We start from the raw sequence: 25,518 nt of genomic DNA on the forward strand, positions 1-25,518 counted from the left end.
ATGCAGTTCTGTGCGTGCCAGTAAGAGGTATGCTAGAAGGAAAAAAAACACCCTTGCAAACATCATAAATAAGAAATGAAACACTCCCCCAGACCTGGGTCTCCAGTGTACATATATTAATTACACACCAGAGAGTAAAGCCTCAGTATGTGCAAGCATTTAATTCATTATTTGCATTTATTACAAACATTCTTTTTCACTTTAACAATACAGTAACCCACCAGTGAAATAACAGCAATTCAAATGTGGTCATTTACAGACATGCGGTTTCTTGTGCCCATTGTACAGTGCAGCGCTGCCAAGTCTCACACCTTAGGAGTAAGCTCTTGCTCTCTCCTCTCTCTGTCACACACGTACATCCACACACATACAAAATTTACATGTCTGCTCTCACCTATGCTCTTTTGGGAAAACCCACAAATTTCATCAATGTCACTCATACAGATTTAAAAATCCTGGCAGCTTTTGAATAGCTTTTCTTCATCAGCTGCAATTAAGTGTTGGAAAAGAAATCCAAAATGTACAGAGAGAGTCTTTCTCCTTAATAGGAAATGTTAGCAATACTATGTGATTTCTAATATGTTCCAATGTTTTGCCACGCCATCTTACTGGAAGGCAAAGTCTGCATGCCCTGTGATTAGATTTCCTTAAACGCTGGGCAATTCGGTGTTGTCAGCCATAATATAAAACATTATTTATAACTATTTAACTGTTTTAAGAGTATAGTTAATAGCTTTCTGTAACATGATCTTAAAGAAGTTGATTAAGTGTGCTTTACAATGTGACCAGAAAGAGCTTCCGATTAGCGACATCGATATATATATTTTACATCTCACATGGCCCATACTTTTAAAAGCTGGGGGTGTTGAAATATGAGTCAAACCAAAATGAAATCAAATCATTAGAACCGAAGTGTTTCTTACCACACTTCATCAATATCATCCTGTCACACCAATAGATTGAATATCCACAACATAAAGTACCTTTCTCTGGTAATAAAAACTAGAAATATATAATGTTTCTGCCACTCATACAAAGCAAAGATGGGCCTCGGGGGAAGAATTCAGGGCTGGATCCGAAACTCATCATAGTTTTTGGTTCAGGCTGTAACACAGAAAGTAAACAGAAAAAATGTTAGGCTCTGGATCTGAGTAAGAGTTCAAATATACCCAAGGTTAAACAGATGTGACAGGGACCCATTTCTAATTTCAAGGCTATAAATTGCTAAAGGAGCTCAGAGGTTTAAAAAGAGAGTGTAGTTATGAAAATAATAAATGTTTTCCAAACATGCTCAACTCTGTTCCCTGAGAGTCTGTAATTGCCCCACACTTCCTCTGGCAATTCCGGTCAGCTGCCTAGTTTTTATTCCTTGTTCATCTCGTGCCTGAAGAGGGACTAGTATCATCCTGGCAAAAAAAAGTCTCAGTATAATTATGAAGCAGAGGGATTTTTATGTCCCAGACTGAATTGCAAATGTCTTTTGGATCTAGTAATGTTCAAATCCAGTTACTGCCTTTCCAAACATTTTTACCTTATTTACTATTTCTATCAAGACTACAATCCCAATTTGCCATTGTATATTTGTCTTCATATTTATGCACTTAAGAAATTGAGACACTAAGAAAAGGGTTCTGCCAGCTTTTTATTTCCAAATAAACACCCTGATGAAATGGTTTTTGCCAACAAAATGAGATATATATTCTTTGGAAATTGTACATATAGACACAAAAGGAGAGAGAACTGATATTTTTTTCAGCTCTTTCTTTTCCAAAGAAAAGACCTGAAAGAAAAAAAGTGTTTTTCCAAACTCTTTTCAGCCACGTACAATGAAAGGGCAAGAGGCAAGAGACAAAATTGCGATGTGGGAAATTAGAATTTGATATAAAGAAACTTTTTTACAACGAGTGTTTTCAACCACTGGCAGAGATCCTCTAAGTGATGGTGGAATCTCCATCCTTGGAGACATTCAAAATGTGGCCGGGCAAGGCCCTGAGCAACATGCTGTCCTGCTCTGGAGGTCCCTTCCAACCTCCATGGTTCTGATTCTATGACATATACAGGGAGAATTGCATCAAAAAGATCCTTGACATTCACCACTTTTTCCTTAAAAAAAAAACCCAAATATTGGCTTAACTCTGATTCTACATGCTTAGAGTACAATTCTGGTATACATGAAAAGTATACCATTTGGTGTAAAATACTGGCTTGAACGAAAACCATTTCCTGTTACTGAAATCAGCGGGGTTGGAAAGGTGAAAATCAAGTCAGGAGGAGATGGGATTATTGCCATTGTACCTGTAATAGGCTTTTCTAACTGAATTAATGTATTAGTGTTAGAGAGTCTCACAAGACTAGGGATTCACTAGAAATGCTGATCAAACTTCTTTTTTATTTTGAAGTTTTAAGTATTTTATGGAGAATGTAGGCAAAGATAGAAAAATAGTGGGGTTTTTTTTCTACTCAGGAGCAAGTTTTCCAAAAGTTTTATATCACATGGATGTATTTCAGATGGTAGTATCTCATGATCCCTGCCTAGAAAATTCAGACTGATTAAGGCACAAAACCATTAATTCTCAGAGCAAATGCAAGTTTCATCAGTTCCAACCACATTTTTCTTGATCCAAATCTTTGTTTGTACCAGTACAAGCATATTGATTGTTGATCCTGGGATCACAGTGCACAACTTGTCCATTTGGGTAAAGTCCTTCATTTCTCAAAGGGGCAATAAAATCATAGACTCATAGAATCATTAAGGTTGGAAAAGACCCTTAAGATCAAGTCCAACCGCTAACCTATCACTGCCAAGTCCACCACTAAACCATATCCTCAAGCACCATGTCTACCATTCTTTTAAATACCTCCAGGGATGGAGACTCAACCACCTTTCTAAGCAGCCTGTTCCAATGTTTGACAACCCTTTCAGTGAACCTAAACTTCCCCATGCACAGCTTGAGGCCATTTCCTCTCATCCTATTACTTGTTAGTAGGGAGAAGAGACCGACCCCCGCCTTGCTACAACCTCCTTTCAGGTAGTTGTAGAGAGCGATAAGGTCTCCCCTCAGCCTCCTCTTCTCCAGACTAAACAACCCCAGCTCCCTCAGCCGCTCCTCATAAGGCTTGTTCTCTAGACCCTTCACCGACTTTGCTGCCCTTCTTTGGACACGATCCAGCACCTCGATGTCCTTCTTGTAGTGAGGGGCCCAAAAGTGAACACAGTACTCAATGTGCAGCCTCACCAGTGCCAAGTACAGGGGCATGATCACCTCCCTACTCCTGCTGGCCACACTATTCCTGATACAAGCCAGGATGCTGTTGGCCTTGGCCACCTGGGCACACTGCTGGCTCATGTTCAGCTGGCTGTCAACCAACACCCCCAGGTCCTTTTCCTCCAGGCAGCTCTCCAGCCACTCCTCCCCAAGCCTGTAGTGTTGCATGGGGTTGTTGTGACTGAAGTACAGGACCTGGCCCTTGGCCTTGTTGAATCTCATACCATTGGCTCTGGCCCAACGATCCAGCCTGTCCAGGTCCCTCTGTAGGGCCTTCCTGCCCTCCAGCAGATTGACACTTCCACCCAGCTTGGTGTCATCTGCAAACTTACTGAGGGTGCACACAATCCCCTCATCCAGATCATCAATGAAGATATTGAACAGGACTGGCCCCAACACTGAGCCCTGGGGAACACCACTCGTGACTGGCCGCCAACTGGATCTGACTCCATTCACCACCACTCTCTGGGCTCAGCCGTCCAGCCAGTTTTTAACCCAGCGCAGAGTGCACTTGTCCAAGCCGTGAGCAGCCAGCTTCTCCAGGAGAATGCTGTGGGAGACAGTGTCAAAGGCCTTACTAAAGTCCAGGTAGACAACGTCCACAGCCTTCCCCTCATCCACTAAGCGGGTCATCTTATCATAGAAGGAGACCAGGTTAGTGAGGCAGGACCTCCCTTTCATAAACCCATGCTGGCTGAGCCCGATCCCCTGGGTCTCCTGCACGTGCTGCGTAATGGCATTCAAGATGATCTGCTCCATGACCTTTCCTGGCACTGAGGTCAGGCTGACAGACCTGTAGTTCCCTGGATCCTCCTTCCGACCCTTCTTGTAGAGGGGCGTCACATTCGCTAGTTTCCAGTCATCTGGGACCTCCCTGGTTGACCAGGACTGCTGATAAATGATGGAGAGTGGCTTGGCAAGCTCCTCTGCCAGCTCCCTCAGAATCCTCGGGTGGATCCCAGCCGGCCCCATGGACTTGTAAACATCCAGGTGAAGGAGCATGTCGGTGACTGCCACCTCTTCAACATCTGGGACTTCATTCTGCATACTATAACAACATGAGAAAAGGCTCTGCACTGTCTTTTTGTAGAAAAGCTATAAATTCTAGAGGGATAAGATTGGCATCTAAACTTAGGATACAAACACATACATGAGAACACTTACTAAATCATACATTTATTTCAGTAAGAAATATTCTTAATTTGAATAATTGAATATTTTTACATTATGTATATATTATAAACATTATATATAATGCAGTTAAGATAGAGTTTAAAAATAAATTTTTTCATGAGGATTTTGTATACAAGTACAAGCCAAGATTATTCTTGATTTACTTGCCCTATATATTTACACTGTACATGTACATACCAGCATGTGTAGTTTGTTTTGCCTCTTACATACACATTTAGCAATAGAAATAATAGCTTAAGACTGAATTATGACTAAACCATAACTAACTCTTTTGACTGAATGAACAGTCATGAACAGAGCATGGAAATACCTCAAGTTTCTTAAAATATTAGAATTGGGGATAAATTTTTTTTAATAAGGAAACAGAATTCTTTCCAAGCATTCACTGTAAAAACTACGTTAGCTGCCAAAGAACATTTTTATTACATACTTCCCATTATATTCCCATAAACCAGCATTATCATAGTGTTAAATGGAAGCAAAACTACTTGTTAGTCTCACCAACATTGATAGTCCCCAGCTAGTGACTGTAAACCCCAAGTTCTTCCCAAGTCCCAGCCCACAGAATAGCCCTTTATCAGGTCATACAGAGCAAAGAGCAGCAAGAAGAAATGGAGGGCAGAGATAAGAAGAAATATGTCTCCTCACCTCCTTAGAAATATTTATTGCTTTTCTAATTAACATAGCAGTTTCATTTTCCACTACAAAAATTGATCTGGTCTTAAAGGAGAGAGTGCTGCACATATACTTCTTGTGTCTTCTAAAATACAATGCATGGAATTCATTGCTTTATAGGGAAAATGGAATATATGGATGATATAAAACATTATTAATGGTGTATGCAAATCAAAGGATTACATAGTAACCTGTGATACACGTGAAGACATAAGACTGTTTTCACAAACAAGAAGCGTGAAACAGAAGCAAGTACAATGAATAACCTTAATTACTTAAAAGGACAGTTTCTATACTCTAGCTTAGTTTAATTTCAGTTAGGTAGGGCTGACCATGGAAAACCTGGTGAACTTGTCAAAAACCTAAATCAATAATTCTAATAATAAATTTTATAATAAATTCTATAACAATATATTATTCTATAACACATTCTATAATATATTAATTCAAATAATAGTATTATGTCTCTCCACATAATCTGTTTATTGAAAATACACATGAAAACATATAAGAAACAGTAGTAGCAAAGAGGTAAAGGTGACCTTGAAGCTAGTTTGTGGTAGTGACCAGCATTGGGCATACTGGGAGAAGTGGCGCATATGATAGTTACTCATCACTGGTTATTGTTACTCAGCCCTGTTACTCTGGTAAGTGATCTGTGACTCGACTTTGGATGAAAATCAAGTCGAGTCAGTGTATTTAGGAGGTAATGTACTTTCACAGAGATCTACAAACGTAGACAAGCAGAACTGCGTGTAAGCGTTTAACGTCACTCTTATCTCACCCCTCCATTGGTTTGGGAAGACCTGCAAAGGCTGGGAGATTAATGGTGGCTACTTAAGAGGTGCAAATACCCCTGTGTTTTGGAAGTGGGACTGGGGAGGAGATGTTTAAATTAGGGTATGTGAGTATTTTAGAGGTAATGTAATAACGAACATGAAGGGAGGGAACTGTGGTAAGGGGACAGGTGCACTTTACTGAGGTAGGAGCTGCAGGGCCCTGCGCGTGCTGAGCACACAGCCCAATTCAGGCCCTTGCGCCCCCATGAAGGCACGTGGGAGGGCGGGAAGGCCTGAGGGGCCTCACGCCGCGCGGGGTGGGCCCAGCCAGACCCCGGTCGGCTCCGGCTCCGGCTCCGGCTCCGGCTCCGGCTCCGGCTCCGGCTCCGGCTCCGGCTCCGGCTCCGGCTCCGGCTCCGGCTCCGGCTCCGGCTCCGGCTCCTCGCTGGTGTCCCGCCCCCGCGCGGGCAGGGCCGGTGCTGGAAGTGACGTCGGCGGGCGGGCGGAGCCGTGAGGCGCTTATGGCGGAGGCGCCGTGTTGATGTCCCCGGCGCCCTCCGCGCCTGCCCGAGGTAAGGGGCCCTCCTAGGCCTGGCGGAGGGGACGGGCGGGTCTGACACCTCCCGTGCTGCCGGCCGCCGGCAGCCGCTGGGGCGGGCGGGTTGTTGGGCCGCGGGCCTCGGTTCTGCGCAACTGGGAAGCCGCCCGCTCCCCCTCCCCCCCCCTTCCCCAGCTGTTCGGGCCGGCCGTAGTCGGGAGGGGAGAACGGGGGTAGCGGGGCCCGGGCGACAGTGCTCTGAGGGGAGGCGGCGGTGGAGCTCCCTCCTCTACCTCAGTCCCGGAGCAAAGGTGACCGACGGCGGGCGCTGGCGGAGCAGGGATGGGAGGCAGATAGGGGCCGGGGGTGTCGGTGTGCCCCGTCTCGCCGGGGCCGCAGCTGGGGGACGGCGGGAGGAGCCGGCTGGGGCGGTGCGGCTCGCCCTGCTTTTTTTTTTCCTGCTTGACGAGCTTTTCCTCCTTTTGGGTGCGTAAAACCGAACGCGTCGTTCGGCCTCCCCCGGGGGAATCACTAGTCACGTCGGTAATGAAGCCTAAGCATAGCTCTTCCTCCACCTCCTCCTCCTCCGCCCCTCTTTCCCAACCGGTAGCTGTGAGCTAGGCAAGCAAGCAGCCAGCATCCCCTAAACTATCCTTGAACTGTAAGTAGATCTCGGCTTCACCTAAGCCTCGGGGATTTTCCTGCTGGGGATCAGTAATCCCAGATGATTCTGCTGGTCTGCACAAGTTTAGATCTGTGAATAGTTCTGCTTTGGGCTTGGAAACCAGTCTCCCTTTACTGGTTTCGCTAAGGCCAGTACTCAGCTCCGGTAGCTGGCAGCCAGTGCACAGAAGTGAATGTTGGTTTGGTGGCTTTTGGTTTGTTTGCGTGTTGTGTTTTGTTTTTTTTTTAATATGTGCTTTTTATATCTGATTTTTAATATGTGCTTTTTATCTGATTATTAAGATAGACCGATTTTAAAAAGTTAAAATGAATTGGTTTTGTTATTAATGCTTTGTTTGCTCTTTTTTATACTTGTCATGGGTAATGAAAGCTGAAAGTCTGTTTCATGTCAATATTATTTGGCTTCAGTTACTACTGAATTACTAAAAATGAATTAATCTGTTGCACTCAAAAAAACCTAAGGTTCTTCTGCTTCTTATAGAATTTTAGAAAATGCTGCTTCATACCATTTATAGTTCAGAGTGGATTTGATAGATGTCTTAAATGTAATCCTCTGTTTTGTGAGGTGTGGGAGTTTTCAGGGTTTTACTATGCTGTAAAATTTCCTATGCTCTTCTGGACTTCAAAGCTAGGTAACAGATAGGATTTATGTGTACCCCATTGTCTCTCAAGAGCCATCTTTTGATCTTTACTGAATATCTTGCTTGTGTAAGTTCTTGGTTTTGTCCTTTATATCTGTTAATCTTTGCAAGTTTGGCATTTTATCTAATTACTTGTGTTGTTCAGGGTACAAAACTGCCTTTCGTTTAACATCTGATACACCAAAATAAGGTCATGGCTGTCTGTATATACTTCGTATGTGATGGTAAATTGGGCAGTAATAAGCTTAAAACATTGAGGGTTTAAACGCCTGTTTACTTTTTCCTTGTTTTGAGTGATGAACACCTGTTTACTTCATAGTGCATTTTATTTCAGAAAACATGAGCTCTTTCCTACTTATTTTTTAACTGGTGAAATTTTAAGAGGCTATAGGAAATACACGGACAGCCTTTAATCTTTGAACTTCTTGAGACTTGCAGCAGCCCAGCCCTTTTTGGGATTGGTTTCTGCATATATCTTCAACGAAAGTAAATATATTATGTCACACACTTGGCAGTTACCTCATTCAAGGTGTGAATTTGCTTGGTCATTATCAAATGACTTTTAATAGCAATTGCAAGAGTAGGATGGCTCATCTTTCTAGAAATGTGTTAGATTTATAGGGCCCCAATCCTCCTAATATCAAATGTTTTGACAAACTTGTGACTGTACATTGAAATCAAACACTGGAAACTTGTCAGTTGCCCATCTTATATTTTTGGCAGGTATTGCTAAATCTGCGGGAGGGGCATTCGTGTTCTGCTTGTGAAGCATCTTGCATTGCTGTGATTTTTAGTACTCTCTATCCTGAATGAGGTGGTGAATGGAAAGCATGATTAAAAGTTGCAGTCCAACTGATTAGTGTTAAGTCATCAAACTGCATGCATACGTAAATGTTCCCGCTATCAATGAAGTCCATTGTTTATGGTGATGAAGCTAAACATGTAGGGCTGGGAGCATATGTGTTACAGTGAGAACAGTAAAAGATGCCCACAGACTGCTAAACAGAGGCAAGAGAACTCTTTTGAAGAAGGAAAAAAACACCAAACCGTGCCAAACAAAACCCTCCTGTTCAGATAAACTTTCTTGCTTTTTAAAAAATGCCTTAAAATGGAACTTTTCTGACTTCTACTGAGGGGGAGGAAAAACTTCACATATAAAAATGCTGTGAAAAGCACTGAGCAGTACGGATTCTGAGAAAAGTTTGAAGTAGGGAAACTAGGAAGCTTTGTTTCTTCTCCCCTGCCACATCCAGAATCATTAAGAATATTTCATTAAGTTAGAATCCTGCTTTGTCTTCACACCATTGCTGTTATTTCCCACTTTCTGCCACTGTCTGAGGTATAGTACTGGGGGCATTCAGCTAAGCAATGCTTTATCTCTGTCTTGATGCCATCACTAAAATGACTGCCCTTTTATTCTAAGAGGTGATTGTTTTGGAGTGATGCTGAGGCAGTGCACTTTGGTGGACTTGGTCTATAGCTATCTGTTTTCAGAACAGAGGAACTAATTGTTAGGTTTCTCTGTCTTGTATATTTCAAATAGCTTATTTTTTTAACTGCACTCATTTTTCCACTGTATTTAAGTAGCAACTTCTTTAATTTTGTTACAGATCAATCATGTCATCGTTTCAGGAAGTTCCCTCTTCAGCTAACACTTTGCAGACTTCCAATTTTGCACATGTGATTTTTCAAAATGTGGCAAAAAGTTACCTTCCAAACACACACCTTGAATGTCACTACACTCTGACCCAGTTCATCCATCCTCATCAAAAAGACTGGGTTGGTATTTTCAAGGTAAGTAAAGTTTGTTCTATTGCTATTTCTCAAATGTTTACAGTCTTCTTTCTTACCAGTTAGAAAAAAAATTCAAAAAAATTCCATCAACAGTAAAGGCTTTCTCATAAACTTAAGTGGAACATCGCTTAAGTGATGTATTAGTTCCTGCTATTAGAGTGTGAGTTTTGTAGCAAAGATCAAACTGGAGGTCATAGCTAGAGGCATGAGTATACTTTAAGTCTGCTGGAGTAAAGGGAAGGTGAGATGTGGTGGTGTAGTGCAAGATTAAATAGAGATGATTTGGGAGGAGATGTGTGAGCACAGAGTGACATTGTGAACAGGACCACATGAAGAGTGTGAGGCAGAGTAAGTGTGAAATGTGTGTGGAAAGAACAAAAACTAAGCTGGAGATATCCTGACCCATATCCCTAACTCATTTTTGTTGCTAAAACAGGCTGAACAGTAAAATTATCACTAAAATTATTCAAAACAGACCCTTGAAAATGGGGAGAGGTGAGGCTACATCTAGGTTGCGTCACGTCAGTGATTTGATTTATTTGGAGTTATTTTTAAAAGTTAATCAAGTTTTATTTATGGGATTAGAAATTAATTGATTCTTACATGTGCTTCTACTTAAGACCTTGATCTATGTTTCTTTGTCAGTATAGCTTCTAGTAGATGATGCTTAAATTCCTTACTTGAATGGTTAATAGAAGTTTTGATTCGGGCTTTAAAGTAGTGATACTTTGGCAGCGAGGAAAGGAGAAGGGTAACAGACAATCTCAGTACTGGCGGACCTTTCTCTTAGAACTGCCCACTGTTGAAGAATGTGGATGCTTGACTTCACTGTAATCTGCAGATCGTCAGTGGATTGTTCATTTTTATTCAAGATAAATTACTCTTCTGCAAAATAGAAGTACTCTGCTCTATAACAGAGCAGAAGCCTTTTTAATGCTATATGCAGTGGCTACCCAGTCACTACATTGTGTGATGGAGGCATTAACTAAAACAGGCAGATTTCTCTAGTGGGAAGTTTTTAAAAATATGCGTGTATATGTATCTTGACTATCTGCAAAGTTTTGACAAATAGTGTAACTGAGCACACTTGAATGTTTAGTTAATGGCAATAATGAAGCTTTAAAAAATGTTTATCAAATCTTTAAAGAGGCTACTGTTCATATTAGCCGTAAGCATTCTGAAACTATTTAAATATAATTTGGGAAGTGACTGTTGTGGCTTTGTCTGTTGATCTAAGTGATGCAGGCAGTAGACAGGACCCTAAAAACACTAGCTAGGGAGATTTTAAAAAAAAAGGCATGGAACAGTTTTTTCGGTGACTACATGAAATTCTGTGTACGATGTACTGGTATCTTTGATTTCATCTTGACTGTGATGATAGATTTGTAAACTATTGAGGTATGAGTTTTTACTCTACTTGAGCAGTGGCAGGTAATACAGCTTTGGCAGTCATTTGAGGAACGTGTTGAGCTGCCATAAGGGAGTACTACTTCTGAAAGAAGTGTCATCATCTTTTACTCAGGGTGGCTTACTTCTTGTGCTTCCTCTCTGTTATGTGAAACGAGCTCTTGTGTGATGAATCAAATCAGGGAATTGACTGAGGTTAAGACCAACATTTTGGGACCGGATTTTTAAAATGGAATTCCCCAACTGAATTTCCAGTTCATCTAATTCTCATCAACATAAGGGAAGGAAGCATTGCAAGATAGGGGAAACCGATGAAAATCGTTTTCTTTTTGTGACTATGTCAGTTTATGCTGAGTAAGTGTTATGATTTTACTGTCTTAGTATAGTTATAGTACAATGAGGTAAATGGAGCCAGCTGTCCAATTGTATCTGTGTCACAAATATGTATGTGTATGAGTAATGTTTACGGTAAAATAAATTGTGAAAATATAGTAATCCTGGGTTAGATAATAGAAGTTGTACTGTACTGTGATTTGAGTGTAAAAATAAGTGACTTCTAGAGAACTGATTTGTTCCTGGACAATCAACAAACCATGTAGAGGTAGTTTGAAAGCTGATAAAACAGGCAGGAGTTTTATCATTTACCTTTCTAAAATACATAAGAAGGATGTGATGCATGTTTTGTAAAGCGATTTTCAGTGAGGGAAAAAAAAAAGGCAAATCTTAACTAATTTTAAGAACAATAATTAATGGCCTTCTGTATTGGCCTAGTATGCAAGGAAAGTGAGGCTTCTGTTCATGTAGAGGAAACATAAGTCCACCTTGTCTTTCTGAGGTGAATAGATTACTTGGAAGACAAACCTGTTTATCCTTTGCCTGGATCGGCACAGAAAGTTACTAGTGTTGTGATAGTGAATACTAGACAGAGGGGAAAAGGCACCTAGTTTAAAACAAACAAAAACACCTCAGCCATAAAAAACCTAGTGGTAATTTCAGATTAGTATGGAAAATAAGTAGGAAATAAGATTCCTCCCTACCCCTCATGTGAGCATTGTGTTGGTTTGTGTTCTAATGTTGACTTTTGTTCCATTTTAGGGGGCAGTGGCTTCAACTGTATTCTTAGTTAACGAGTTGAGCAAACACAGGGCAGAATTTTTTTTTTATTGAACTGATCAAAATCTGTAGGTACTTTTTTAATGAATGGTTTTCATTTAGGTTGCAAGTCCGAGAAGATTTCTTCAGCAGTGATGTGTTGCGTAGATATTGGTTATTTGTATCCTTATATTATCCTGTTTGTTTTACTAGTCTGGCAGTTTGTGCAGCTGCACAGTGAAATGGATTGGGGAAGTGATCTGCCAGAAGACAACAGCCCCTCTTCCCCCAGCTTTTACTGCCTTGTTTCACAGCTGGTTGGTTCTTCAGTTTGATGACTGGGTGATGCAGTGGGCAACTGGCATCACTGATGGAGACAAGTGGACTAGGAAGTTGTGTGGGAGGAGGGCTACACCTAGTTTATTGTCATGGCTGCTTAATGTGGAATGACAATTGAAACTTCCTTTTCAAATCTTTTTGGAGTTTTATTCTGAAGAGCACCTTTTAAGGGTTTGGTTTGTCAGTTTGTTTCCCGTTTAAATGGAAATGGAGCTAATAGTTCCAGAAGCAAAACCTGATTTCATAATACTGACTCTTAATTTCTAGCTTGTGAGTTTTTAAATGTTTCTATAGTATGCATTACATGTCTAATAGACTATTCTTATTCCACATGCATTTGCATTTGTGATTGTTGTAGTTGCTGTTAGTGTTGTGCAGGTTATGTGAAAAAGTGATGTTAGAAATGGAATCCTTGGTAGGAGCCAGAAATTGCTAGTAAGATTTTTTTTCCTGTGTGTCTTATTGTGGTAATTTATTCATTTATGTATTTATTACAGAATTTCATTTTGCTCTTCATTATATCAGTCTTTTCTACCTGGTATACATTCCTTTTCACTTGCTAGACTTAATGCTTGTGAGGGTTTCCACACACACACACACACACACACCCCCCCCCCCTTACTAGGAATGTTTCCAATTTTCTGTGTCTACTGAGTATTCCACTTTCATCACTGAGTATTGGCTTATATTTTGTACTATGGACAGATAATGGCTTCAATGAAAGGTACCACAGCAGGTTCCGTCATGTTTACAGTTGTTTGTTCACAGATATCTTATGGATATTTTACAAAGCAACTTAAAATAGGAGCCAAGGCAAGATAATGTATTGCCTCCCTGTTCTCCATCAGAGACGTGAAAAAGGTCTTGTTGGGAGGTAGAATAGGTCTAGAACTTCAGACCTGAGCTAGGGATTTGTGGCATACAGCATTATGACAAAGAACTAAATAAATCAGCAAATGAGTAACAGTTCTAAAACTTAACAGATTCTACCAACTTCTCTGCATAAGCTGTAGGTGAAATGTGGTTTTTGTAGTTCCCAGTGTGATTTAAGTTGCTAAATGTTGACCTTCTGTAATGCTGAGCATAAGGCATATCATGGTGGGGGTAGTAGGTTTAAAACTGTTAACAAGTAAGTAATTTTCTGTTGTTTAGAGAAATGCAAACCCCGTGTTCATACACTGAAAGGGTAATGCTGCGTATAAGAGAATTAGTTCAGATGTACTGACATGCTTACAAACTAGGTGTATATGCTACTTTTGGGACTGAACCTTTGGCAAAAACTTGGAGGTGTGGGAAGTACAATAATGAAGATGATATTCTTTAGAGCTGAAGTTCTGAATACACGGCATTTTCATTCTTTTCTGTATATATTTGTCTGTCTTATTCCTTGTCTCCTACAGGAGGCTTAAAAGCAGGTTTTGACTGAGTCTTCAAGTCTGTTGTCTGTCTTTGCTGCTATTTCTTTTTGCTTTTGTGACATCCTGGAGGGTCACAAATCAAGTACTGAAAGATCTTGATCAGTTATGTCCTTACTTGTTAGCAAGAAAAAGTCAGTTTTACAGACAGGTACTGGTCTAGTACTTGGCATGGACATCCTGAGCCTGAGTCCCTCTTCGTGCAGTTTTCTTCTGTGCAGAACCACCTCATGGTTCCTAGTGTGGAGTCGAAGGGGAGAAAGCTTATCATTCTTGATAGATTTCATAGGAGATCTGTAGTCCCAGGATGATCTAAGACCAGTGTCCCCTTTTTATTCTTCTCTGCTTCTCTCTGATTAATTGAAATGTGGAGAGGCCCTTAGATTTTAATTCAAATATAAACCTTTGAAATGAAGAAAAATAATATGTGCACTACATCTGGTTGTAAAAATGGTCTGTCTGGTTGGTGGTCCTGACCTCTGGATAGGGAAGCCTAAATCTTGTGACTTTATTTCACAATAAAGTAAAATAATCTAATGGCCACATGATATTTTTTTTTGCATTATTAATGCATAATGTCCAGGCTTGAACAAGTGTTTGAAAAACCTGCTTGGCATTTAGGAAGAAGTGCTTACCCCTCTGTCTAGGGCATATGCGAGCAAGTAGGACTGACAGATGTTCAGTATGCAAGGGAGACAGGCTTAATACACGTCTCAAAGGCACAAGGAAAGAATTTTATGGGCATAATAAAGTTACTGCTTCAAGACAGTAGCGTTAAAGGTGTGGGTGTTTGTACAGTGTATCGTAATACTTTCTGGGTTTCTGAAGATTTAATTTTGCTGAGGCCAGCATGCTGGAAAGACCTGTGATATCAGCAGGCAATATTACATATGTTAAGCTAATGGCTTTGGTCTTGCTGTGTCATTGACTAACTATTTCATCAAAACTTTTCTGTTCCTCGGTTCTAGTTGGCATATTTTTCTAAGAAATCTACATGACTGTTCTTCTAGGATATTGACTTAAGTTATAGATGTGCTTTGGTATTGACTGCTTCAACGTACCCCCAGAGAAGAAAAATATATTTATTTCTTTCTTAACGTCCACATTTTTAATATCCACAACTTAAAAACGGTGATCTGACATTCTGGTAACTTAACATATGGGGAAAAGCTGCATAAGCAGTGTTGGGAAGATCTTAGTAACTTATCTGAACACAACAAATGCCTACTTGCTCTGAAAGGGTACTCAGTATTAAGAGGTCACCATGAGCTACTGTTTCTGCATCAGTGCAGTACCCATATTTACAGGCAACTTAATTTCTGTCTTTTCAATGTACTGATTTATAGCAAACCTCAGAATTAACTTGTCTGTGTTCAAAAATCTCTAACAGAATTTAACAGTGGATTTAATGGACATGTAAGAAATAGCCTGGTAGTTGTGCTGTATAAAGACAATATAGATATGTTTTTGTTTAGTACTCTGGATTACTATGTCGTCTTTGGACTGCAAATTACAGCAGAACTTGTGTGAGTCATTTCAGTGTTTTGATTTTGTTGTAGATTGGTGTGTTGGTTGTTTTTTTTTTTTAAGATACCAATTGCTTCTATATATACAGATCATGTTATGAAGTATAGTGCAACAGCTGGATGTGTTATTGACCACATGCATATTGAAATACAATTTTTCTGGCATGGAAACATCACGGCATGGCAGAGCATGCTAGATACAGGAGTGTGTAGTAGACAGTATGTCCTGTTTTTAAAATAGTTGTGAATAGAATAGAATTATTGGCATTCAGAATGTTTTAATAATTACTATATCCACAAATTAGAGTGATTCTATTGGTTTCTGATTTACCTTCTCTGGAAAGACATGTCTTAAATAGAGATTTTTTTTTTTTTTTTTCCTCCTTATGAGAAAGAAGTCCATGGCAATGTTGTTCACTGTTTCTGTACTAAATGAAGAGATGATAATCTGGGTTTACTGGATGGTTACCTTTGATAAGAAATTTCGGTGTTTAATTTTAAGTGTCATTAATTTTCTAAAAATATTTGCTATGGTAGGTTTGTGTGGTCAGAGACGGAATTGGCATAGCAAAGTGGTCAGTAGCTGGTAACAGTTTTGAAGTGAAAGATTGTGCTAATTTATAGTTTTCATGAAATGTGATAGTAAATTAATATTCCACTTAAACCCCACCCACTCTTTCTTAATACATTTCCATGCTTACTTCTTAAAGTAAACAGTACCTTTGTTACTCTTTGATCTGTTGTAACATTTCCCTGAACGTTTACATATGTACTAGGTTTTCTTTTAGAGAGTTCATATTGTTTCTATATTTATTTTGATTTATACCTAATAAGAGATAAAGTTGATCCTATGGTCTGGGCACTCTGTCAATGTCATTTTGAATTATTCCTCTGAACTATGAGGTAGAAACACAACCAACAAGAGATGATAATAGGTTAGGATCCTGATAGTACCCTTGATACTGCAACAAATACCACATGTTCTCAATAACCCAGGTTAAAAGATTGTCTGTACGTGTTTGTAACATTTAGCAGAGATGGACTTCTTCAGGTCTGGGCATGAGAGAACATATTAAGAATACAGCCTTTCATAAAGAGTCTAGAGTACCTTGCAGCCATCTTCTATCCCAAAATGTTTCAGCTTTAGGGCTCCTGCTGTATTACAAATTTTCATCTCAGTGTGAGCAGTGAGGTCATGTCTGAAGTGAAGTCTTAAATGACTTGGACTGAGGTAAGTCAAAGTTGCAAGTGGCATAAGGTGATCACACACACCCCCCAAAAAAACTAAGGTTGTAGCTTTGCCTTCATTGTTTACTTACTTTGAAATGCCTAAGTCTTTATGTTACTAAAGTGGGTGTAATACTTCAATAAGTTTTTCCTCATGTCCATGTTTTGAAGTTTTTTGTACAGTGTGATTCTTTCAGAATTGGCATTTAAATATCATTATTTGATGATGATGCATGTGTTCAAAAGTTTATCATGTCAGTGGTGTGTCAGTGTTAACAGTAAACTATCAGTAATATTCTTTGGTATGAGCTTCACTGCTCTGGGATGTTTGAATTTTTCCATCTTGTAATTGGCTTAGAAGAACTTGTTACCTGGAACTGCCTTTTGTAGAGACTCTTGTAGGCTACAGTAGCGCTAGCACTACTGTGACTTTCAAGTAATGTTACTTGAGCTCAGGGTTACGGTGCAAACCAAGCCTGCTCTGGAGAAATCACTTCTTAGGATACTGGGCCCAATTGCATTTTGCTTAGATACTTGTGTTTTCTGTGGTTTGGGTCAAAATAACTGTTTCTTACCATGTGAAATATGTAAAGGCTGCTGACTTACTGTTGTCAGTAATAATTATACTGTATAAAGTATGTCTAAAACCTTATCTACTGTCTATAATTTCGCTTCTTTCAGAGGTTGTTTATTGACATCTTGCAGTACTTAAGGTACTTTGCCAAATTACTTTCTAAATGATGTAGTTTACCTTCTAAATTACAAAAAGGGTGTCGCGTTTACTGTGAAGAGTTTTGTGGGTTTGTAATTTTTTATTGTTGTTGGGTTTTTGGTTTGGTTTTTTTGTTGTGTTGGTTTTTTTTTATTTAAATTGGGCCGTATTAGGCATTTCTAGTAAAGGCTTATCGATTTTGCCAAAGTTGGTTCAGCTAAAGAAGTATTTCCTGGGTTTGCTTTTTTGGTCTGCTGCTGTTAGTATATGTGTTGTATAGATAGGTAAGACACTCTTAATGCAGCAGAATGAATGCTGCTCTTCTAATTGCATAACTTCCTGAGGCTGGGGAAGAAAATGCCAAGTGAGCTTCCCTTACAGCAGTGTTTCTTTAAAGTGCTCTCTCTCAAGACGGAGTTGACTGACTTTACCAAGGCATTATAAAAGGAAAGAAATTGAATAAAACAGAGAAACAGGAAAGTGTTTATTATCCACATTCATCTGAAACTTAAGAAGTTAAGAAGTCTGAAATAACTTTTCACTGCAAGCAGTGTGCACTTGTAAGGCAGAGCTTCTTAGAAAAGCTTACTTTCGTTGTAAGATAAATCAAATGAAAGTTAAAGGAGGTAGGCCGAAACAAAATAGTTATTTTTTTTCCTCAGTAATATATTTGATAATTCATTATTGGCATATAGACAGGCATACAAATTTTGCCTTCCTCATGCCCCCCATTTATTTTTCTAGTCAGCTAATTTTCTTGTAGCTATTTTGTGGGAACGTACTGTGGGTGAAGTGTAAATATGGGGAAGCTAATTGCACTGGTAGCATGTCAGTAAGAAAGTCTGTTACGTGTGGGGCGGCATAGGAGAAGAAGAAGAAAATTTTGTAATGACTACATACGTATTTATTATTAGAAGGAAAACTCATCTGGTATGAGTATTGCGGACAGTTGACTTGTCCCTACTTGCCCAACCCGATTGCAGAGTACTTGGTATTAGACAACTTTGCTTTTACCAGACTTCCACATTTCCACTGCAGCTACAGAGCTGGTTTATGTAACTAAAAAGTAGTTTATGATATCCTAAACTGAAATAAGCCTTTTTGATCAAAAGTAGGGAATAGGAATGTAATGAATGGATTACTCTGTAATGGCCTATTAAAGCTTTCTGTTTTATGGAGATTGAATTAAAGAAAGTGACGATTGTTTGAGTAACACATTGTTTGTACATAATAACATAATCTGGATACGACATGTTTGTAGGAGGCATGTTTAGTCATCTGTTTTTGGTTCAAACATGGGTTGAGAAGGCTAAAGTAGGATTTGGTTTCTGAATTATTAATATGCTGGTTAACCTCTGGAAAGTGAGTGTGTTGGAATTTATGCACAACTTTCTAATTTCAAAATGGATTTATGAGTGGAGTTTGTGGGAATTAAATGTAGAGAAACAGAGGAGATAGAAGAATGTGTTAAACACCAGGTTAGTAGCAGAGACATTATTTCTAATTCTGGTTATATCATGGGTTGTTCTCCTGTTGGTTTAGGGAAGTTGTATCATCTAAGTCTAATTTGCTCTTTTGTCTAAGAAATAAGCACATAAATATTTTTTTAGTTTTTAACTCTGAGGAAAATGTTTTCAGAGTTTTCAATGAATTCCTTAAAAAGTATCAGCACAACCAGTCAATGATGGTGATGAACTTGAGTTCAGAGTTCACAAAAAGTCTTTTGTGTAGTTTGACAGGTCATTCTCCGTTTTCCTCCTCTGAACTTCAGAAGGTTTTGTGCTGGAGTTCTTGTGTAATATATAATGTTTGTATGCTTGAATGTGGGTATTGCCATTACCTATGCCAGGTTTTTAAATTAAACTAGCAAACTGTGCCTCTTGTATTGCTCCTGGCTCACAAAGTTTGACAGTATCTGTCATTTAAAATTCTCATTTATTTAAAACTTATGATGGTAAGAAAGTATTAGAGTGCATTTGTTTCAGCTTTAGCACTTTGATTGGAACTTAGTTTTATGTTAGTACTTGACAGTGCTTTTTATTTGGTGTGGGTTGTTTTTTTTAATTGGTATATGAAGTTATTTTCATTAAAGGAATTCCAACTGAATTTTTGTACAGCAACAAAGTCTGTAGCTGTTTTGATACAGATACTGTTTCATTAAAGTTGCTTTTATTTTGAAAGTCTTATTCTATTTTTAGTACTTTTTTTAGTCAAATGCTCTCCCAGTTAACAATATCAATTAAAAACCAAAAAGCATATTTTTTTAAACTTTGGTTTCATATTTTAGTACACCAGAATATATTCTTAATTGCAAAATAGGACTGTAACTTCACATGAGGCCTAAACAGGAACTAAGTGTGGATTTCCACATCTTCCCCAGCTTTTAATTTCTAATTATTAATGTAAATAAATATGCTTGTAGCTTGAGTAGTTAGATCATAAACTTTTAGAACTTGGTCAGCAAATGAAGGAAACAAGAAATGAAACAATGCAATTGATGACTTGTTTTTAAATATATTTTTATAATGGATATAGTTTCTCTCTGACTATTCTTTTTCATTGTTACTGAAGTTCAAATGCAGAAATGGAACTAGTGAGTCTTTACAGAAAATACACAAATGCTCATAAGAATGTTTTCATGACTACAGGTGCTCACTGTTAGTCATGCCAGCTGTTTTGGCAGTTGAAATGGTCAAACTCCTGTTCTTACAGGCCTGAAGAGTTTTGGCTAACAGTAAAAGACTTTGCACTTTGACTGTCCTTGTTTTCCCATGTGTTGTGCCACTGCTGTTATTTTTCCATTTTCTTTTTTTTTTTTAAATAAAAATAATACTGCAAGATGCTAGTAAATTAAATATGTAACCACTTATTTCAATTTTCTACTTTGGTATAAAATTGTTAGGATTTTGCTTGTTTTAAACTTTGAGGCAACTAGAATTTGAATGATGTGGAAAAGAAAAGGCTAAGGGACACATTTGTCATAAAAGTTATGTGGAGCATATAAATAGTATTTAAATAGCATCTGCATTTACTTCATAACATGCATTCAAGTTCCGGTAGAGTACTCGAGAGAGTCTGGACACAAACTAAAGAAGCAGCCGTGCTTCTTTCTGTTTTCATGCTGAGGGCTTCTCAAATACTGGAGAATTTCTCTGCTTCTATTTGTTAGGGTAGTTGCCAATTCTAACATACTCTACTGTGTTACTGTTCTGGTATTTTCCTGGAGACCCCTGCATAGATAAGCTTGGAGATATGAATAATCAAAATAGATTCAGAATTAGATTTTTTTTCGCAGAGTAGATTCTGCGTTCCTGCTGTGTCAGTGCAAGTACAACAGAGTGAAAGGAGCCCCATCACCCCAAGAACTGGAGCATCATATGCAAAAGGTTTCGTGAGGTGGCAGGATAACATTTATCTGCTACTTGAACATTGTTCTATGGAGAAACTATTTCTGAAAATGAAAGACTAAGATTAACTGCTTTTAACTTAACAAAACTTACCTCTGGGTTGTCCAAGTACGAAATTGAGGAATATGCTGGCCAGGGAACTCTGTTTAGTCTGTGCTCAGGTATTGCTACCTCCAAATGCTATAACTTTCACAGGAAGTGGCATTTAAGTAACTGCAATATGCAGTTGCTAAAAACTGAGTATGAAATAAATAAATACATTTATTTTAAAAAATGTTCTCTGAATTTTTCCCAGCGTACACTACTGAGTGATACTATTTACCCCATGCTAACTGTATTTAAAAACACCTACCTGTTGAATCATCTGATTTCTTGAATCCTGCGCTATTACCAGGAAGATGAGCAAAGCACAAATTCTTGTTTACAAGAAAAGCTTCAACTTGCCCTTTTTCAGTATGTCCCAAGCAGAATTTTATGGGCCAGTTGCTGTAATGATCTTTTTAATACACCCCAAACCAAAATAAACTCCAACACAAAGAAAAACCAACCCAAAAAAAGCCCCAAACCAAAACCAAAAGAACCCCCAAACCCCCCACCCAACAAAGAAACAACAAAGAAGAGGAAAAAAAAGCCCTTATGTGGACGTTAGCCTTAAATAACAAATTTTCTCCTGTCAGTGTAGTCCAGGTAAGGTCTTAACAAAAAATAGCTTCTTGTGGGGGATCTGGACTCTTCTCCCCCACTGGAGACTAACTTGGAAGGTAGTCTATATTAATAAGCTCTGTTGCTTTGATCAGCAGTCAGAGAAACATTCTAGCTTTTCTGATTCATTAAAATGAAAATGTTTTCCAAGCTAATATGCCAGATGATGAGGAGGATACTGTTCATTTTGCTTCCAGAGCTACAGTATTTCATTTTGCTTTCCATATAAAATCACTGTGGGGCTATTGACAAGTATTCCCATCTTTCTCGTCATCATTTTCACTTTTTGTTGATCTCTGTAGCTTTTGACACCAGTCTTTGTTCATCTCAATTTTTATTTCTTTTCCCTTAGCTAATCTTAAAATGTCTTTACATAGTTTTAACCCTATTTTTAGGCAACTATTTGTTTTCCTTCTGAGCTGAAAGAAATATCTCTGTCAAAGGTCACATTTAGATCATTGTTGAGCCATCCACTGTGTGTTTATAGTCTTATCTGTGATAGTATAATCCGTTGCCACAGAGAAGGTTATGTATGACTGTGTAAGAGTGTTTTGTATTTCTGAACCACTGTGTACTTCATACTAGGCTTATTAAAGAATATTTTCAGAAGATATAAAGTACTAAAATAAAGGTTTAATTAAAACCTGTTGATTTTTTTTTTTTTAAGATCTAGATCCTAGACCTAAAACGTCCATTACTTAATTTTTTCTTTAGTTTCTTCCCAGAACATCATTACTTCTGGTTTTGCTCTTTGTTTCCATCATCTAAGAAATAATCCTGTGGAAGTTAATTATAACCATTGTTAAGTAGGAAAGATATTGAATAATGTTAATAAGTTAACTTGCTTTACTGCAGAATACACAAACTTCCCCTCTTTAAATGTATGCAGCTGCAAGGAAGATGAGATTGGTTTGTTTCCTTCTCTGTATTGGCAAGTTTTGATGTGTGCAACTTGTAGCAGGGAAGGTCCTCATCTTCTGAAATCCCGTGCAATGAAAAGAGCCATTGGCTAGTCCACACCTGCTGATAACTTGCATGTGCCCATTAAGAAATAAATGGATTCTCAGGGTTATAAGAGTGTAAGATGGGGGAGCTTTGCAAGGGGAAGCAGATGATGGGTGACAGGAGATAGGGGGAATTGCTGGAGAAAATAAGTGCAGGTTAAACTTTGCAGGGTATTGCCCACTAGCTCTTCATGTGTCACAGTTCTCTTTTACCAGTAACCCACAGATTATAGTCACATTTGAAAGTATGGTGCCTGGTGAGAAACAGGCTAGGGGAGTTACTTGTTCTTTACAGAATTACTCTTTTTGTTTTTATCAGTATGACTCAAGTTTTAAATGACCTTAAAAAAATCCTCATGTGGATTACTGTTACAGGTAAAGCAGTAATAAAAATAACTTTTGGTTTCAGAATAGATTATTAAATTTACAGATCAACATTTGATATCTTTAAAAAAAAAAAAAAAGACTGCAATCCCAGAATAAAACTGAATCAGAAATTTAATTGATCTCCTAGAGGGACCATTTTTGGCTTTATATTCACTGGAGTTTACTCCCTCTTGCTACATTTTCCAAAGTGTTAATTATCAAAAGGAAGGATGATATTTTACTCAGGAAAATAGCATCAGAAGCAGAGTGTGTGTGTTTGTTTAGTTTTCACTTCTGTTTTTAAAAAGAAGAGTAGGATGAAAGGATTACTTCAGTTCTCGACAATATTTGTTCTGGAGATAATTCAGTTTCCCTTGTGAAATTAAAAAGAACAAGATGGGGACTTCTCACTCATTGAGAATTCAATTTAAAAAGCTGTCTGCTTGCTTTATTTTAGAGCAGCAAGTAATGGTATATGCTTCCCTTCTCTGAGGTAAAAGCAGGCTCAGGAAAAGGGGGTTTGGATGAGAGTTGGATTAGAAGACTTGGCTAATGTGAAAATTCGCAAAATATTTTTCCCTTGAACTCTTATCAAGGAAAAATTGCTTTCACCCCCCCACTTCAGGTTAACTGGAGGAGCTTTCCTTGTTATTTCTGACATATTTAACAGTGTGGGAATAACAACACCAGGAAATCTTTTAAAGATGTGAATGAAGTGAGCTTCTTGACAGGAGGTACCCCAGAAGTCTTAGATTTTGCCTAAGAATAGGCTTTAGATGTCGTAGGTGATACCATACATCAGGAGTCTGCACTGCTTCTCTCTAATGAGTGTTGCCTTAAAGAAGTGACTGTAGTTAGCAAAATGAAAATTTAATCTGGTTTTGCAGTCATTCATCCTTGTTTATTAAGAATATAAAAAAGGCCTGGTCATCTTGGACCAGTTATTTTTTTCCAAACGTTAGCTTTTCCCACATTTCCCAACTGAAGAACTGTAATGGGCAGCTATGGAATAGTTTCTTCAGATTTCTTTTTACTAATGCTAATTATTACTTTTAATATTTGAAATGTATATCTGTATACATATATAATTGCTACTGAATTACTTTCAATTCTGCTGTTCTCATTGCTTGTCTAAATATCTGTTTTCTTTTTAAAGCTGACAAATCCTTAAAAAAAACCCAGTTCTTAATGCTTTTAAAATACTGTTTCAATGTATGCTTTATAAAGGAGGATTTGGTATGAACTTAAAGTTTAGAAGTCCTGTCTACTGAAGTAGTAGAAATCAAGATTGGTAACTTTTTTTGTTATTGGTTTTTTTTGTGGGTGTAGTGTTCTCTTTTTTCCTTCTTCCTCTTGAAATGCTGTCTTACTTGATAGAAATTGGTAGACAATTTGACCCTTTCCTCTTCTCAACTCTTCCATGACAATATATCCAGTTACTGATAAATCATGCTGCACCTAGCTTTTGACAAAGTTTTTGCTGTATTTTTAAGTGAGTGGAATAAAACAGATACATTTGTTCTTCTTTACCATTTTGCTATTATTAATATCCATTGCTTTACACTGTAGTTGCTTTGGATTTCTGGTTTAGATGCATGTATTTCAAGCTTGTTGGAATATGTTTCTTCAGCGGGTAGCGTTTCTTACTTTAGAGAACTGTGCTTTTATGAGAAGTCTGAAAGCAGATGTTCAATGAAGTTAGTGGGAAGACTGTACCAACTCAGCTGAGTTAGGATTTTGTGCAAATTGTTTTTTCCTTGCAGGCATGGCATGTGCGTGTGGAAGAAGTAGCATTCCAGTGAAATGCTGGTCTTCAGTATTGCAGAAGTTATCCAAAAGGTGCTAGCTTAGAAATCTGGCCTTTTCAGCAGAAGAGTGCGCTATTTTTTTTCTTCCTTCCTTTTTGTTTTCTAATGAACCTGTTGGATTGTGGACACAAAATAGTTAGCATTGGCAGAACTTACACTAAGAAAATCTTACTATAAATGTCAGAACTAATATTTTTGTATTTTTGATATACTAATGTGTATCTTTATAGGAAAAAAAAATATAAATGTACCAAATAGTAGTTTAATGTCTACTGAAAACTGTCTGGTGTTTTAATTTATATAGACCCTTTTATTGCCTTAGACCCATTTATTGCCTTAGGTAACAAGCTTAATAAAATTCATGCTCAATCTTTGACATGCTTGTTAAAATATTCCTGATTTGTAAACATTAAGTATCTTTTTATTACATGTTGAAGCAGAAATATGCATATTGCAGTATGTTGTAAAGGCCAGGCTATGGTATCTTAATGGTGTAAAATAATTCTTCTGCTTAATGTTTTTTTCTCTTTTTGTTGTGGTTTATTTTATTTTAGGTTGGTTGGAGTACTGCAAGAGATTATTACACGTTTCTTTGGTCACCTATGCCAGAAAATTATGTGGAAGGATCAACTGTTAACTGTGTGCTGACTTTTCAAGGTGAATATAAAGCAGTATCTACCTCTATTTTTCAGCCTACACAGCTTTTTAAGTTCTTATCAGCTCATTACAATGCTGAGGGTTGTGTAACTGTTCTGGACTTTTACAAACAAACTGGAGGAGAATTTTCCATGCTTCACTGTGTGACATTCAATACTATTTTTAGATGTCAAGGAAATTGTAAGGGGAAGTATGAGACTTAGTGTATTTTCACATAGTAATAGACAATATTAATGACTGATAGAAAGAGAAGCTTTGCTGGAAACTATTCAAATGTAGTAAATA

At 38.2% G+C, this 25,518-nt stretch overlaps 1 protein-coding gene and 1 long non-coding RNA gene across 5 annotated transcripts in view; one reads left to right on the plus strand and one right to left on the minus strand.

The window, feature by feature from the left end:
* Positions 1-142: 142 nt before the first annotated feature.
* On the minus strand, positions 143-4,309 carry LOC142053885 (uncharacterized). Its single transcript, XR_012659356.1, has 2 exons — positions 4,088-4,309; positions 143-1,104 (listed from the first exon to the last, which is right to left on the minus strand). It is a non-coding gene; the product is annotated as an uncharacterized LOC142053885 (long non-coding RNA).
* A 2,070-nt stretch (positions 4,310-6,379) lies between these two features.
* Positions 6,380-25,518, plus strand: part of TAX1BP1 (Tax1 binding protein 1) — a 63,415-nt gene continuing 44,276 nt past the window's right edge. For all 4 annotated transcript variants that reach the window (XM_075083136.1, XM_075083138.1, XM_075083137.1 and 1 more), the window contains exons 1-3: positions 6,380-6,486; positions 9,388-9,571; positions 25,131-25,233. In XM_075083136.1, the coding sequence (XP_074939237.1) occupies positions 9,395-9,571; positions 25,131-25,233 (280 nt within the window). In that variant the 5' untranslated portion in view covers positions 6,380-6,486; positions 9,388-9,394. The remainder of the gene's footprint in view (positions 6,487-9,387; positions 9,572-25,130; positions 25,234-25,518) is intronic.

This window comes from Phalacrocorax aristotelis, chromosome 2, assembly GCF_949628215.1.
Source record: "Phalacrocorax aristotelis chromosome 2, bGulAri2.1, whole genome shotgun sequence".
In the NCBI taxonomy this organism is placed as follows: Eukaryota; Metazoa; Chordata; class Aves; order Suliformes; family Phalacrocoracidae; genus Phalacrocorax; species Phalacrocorax aristotelis.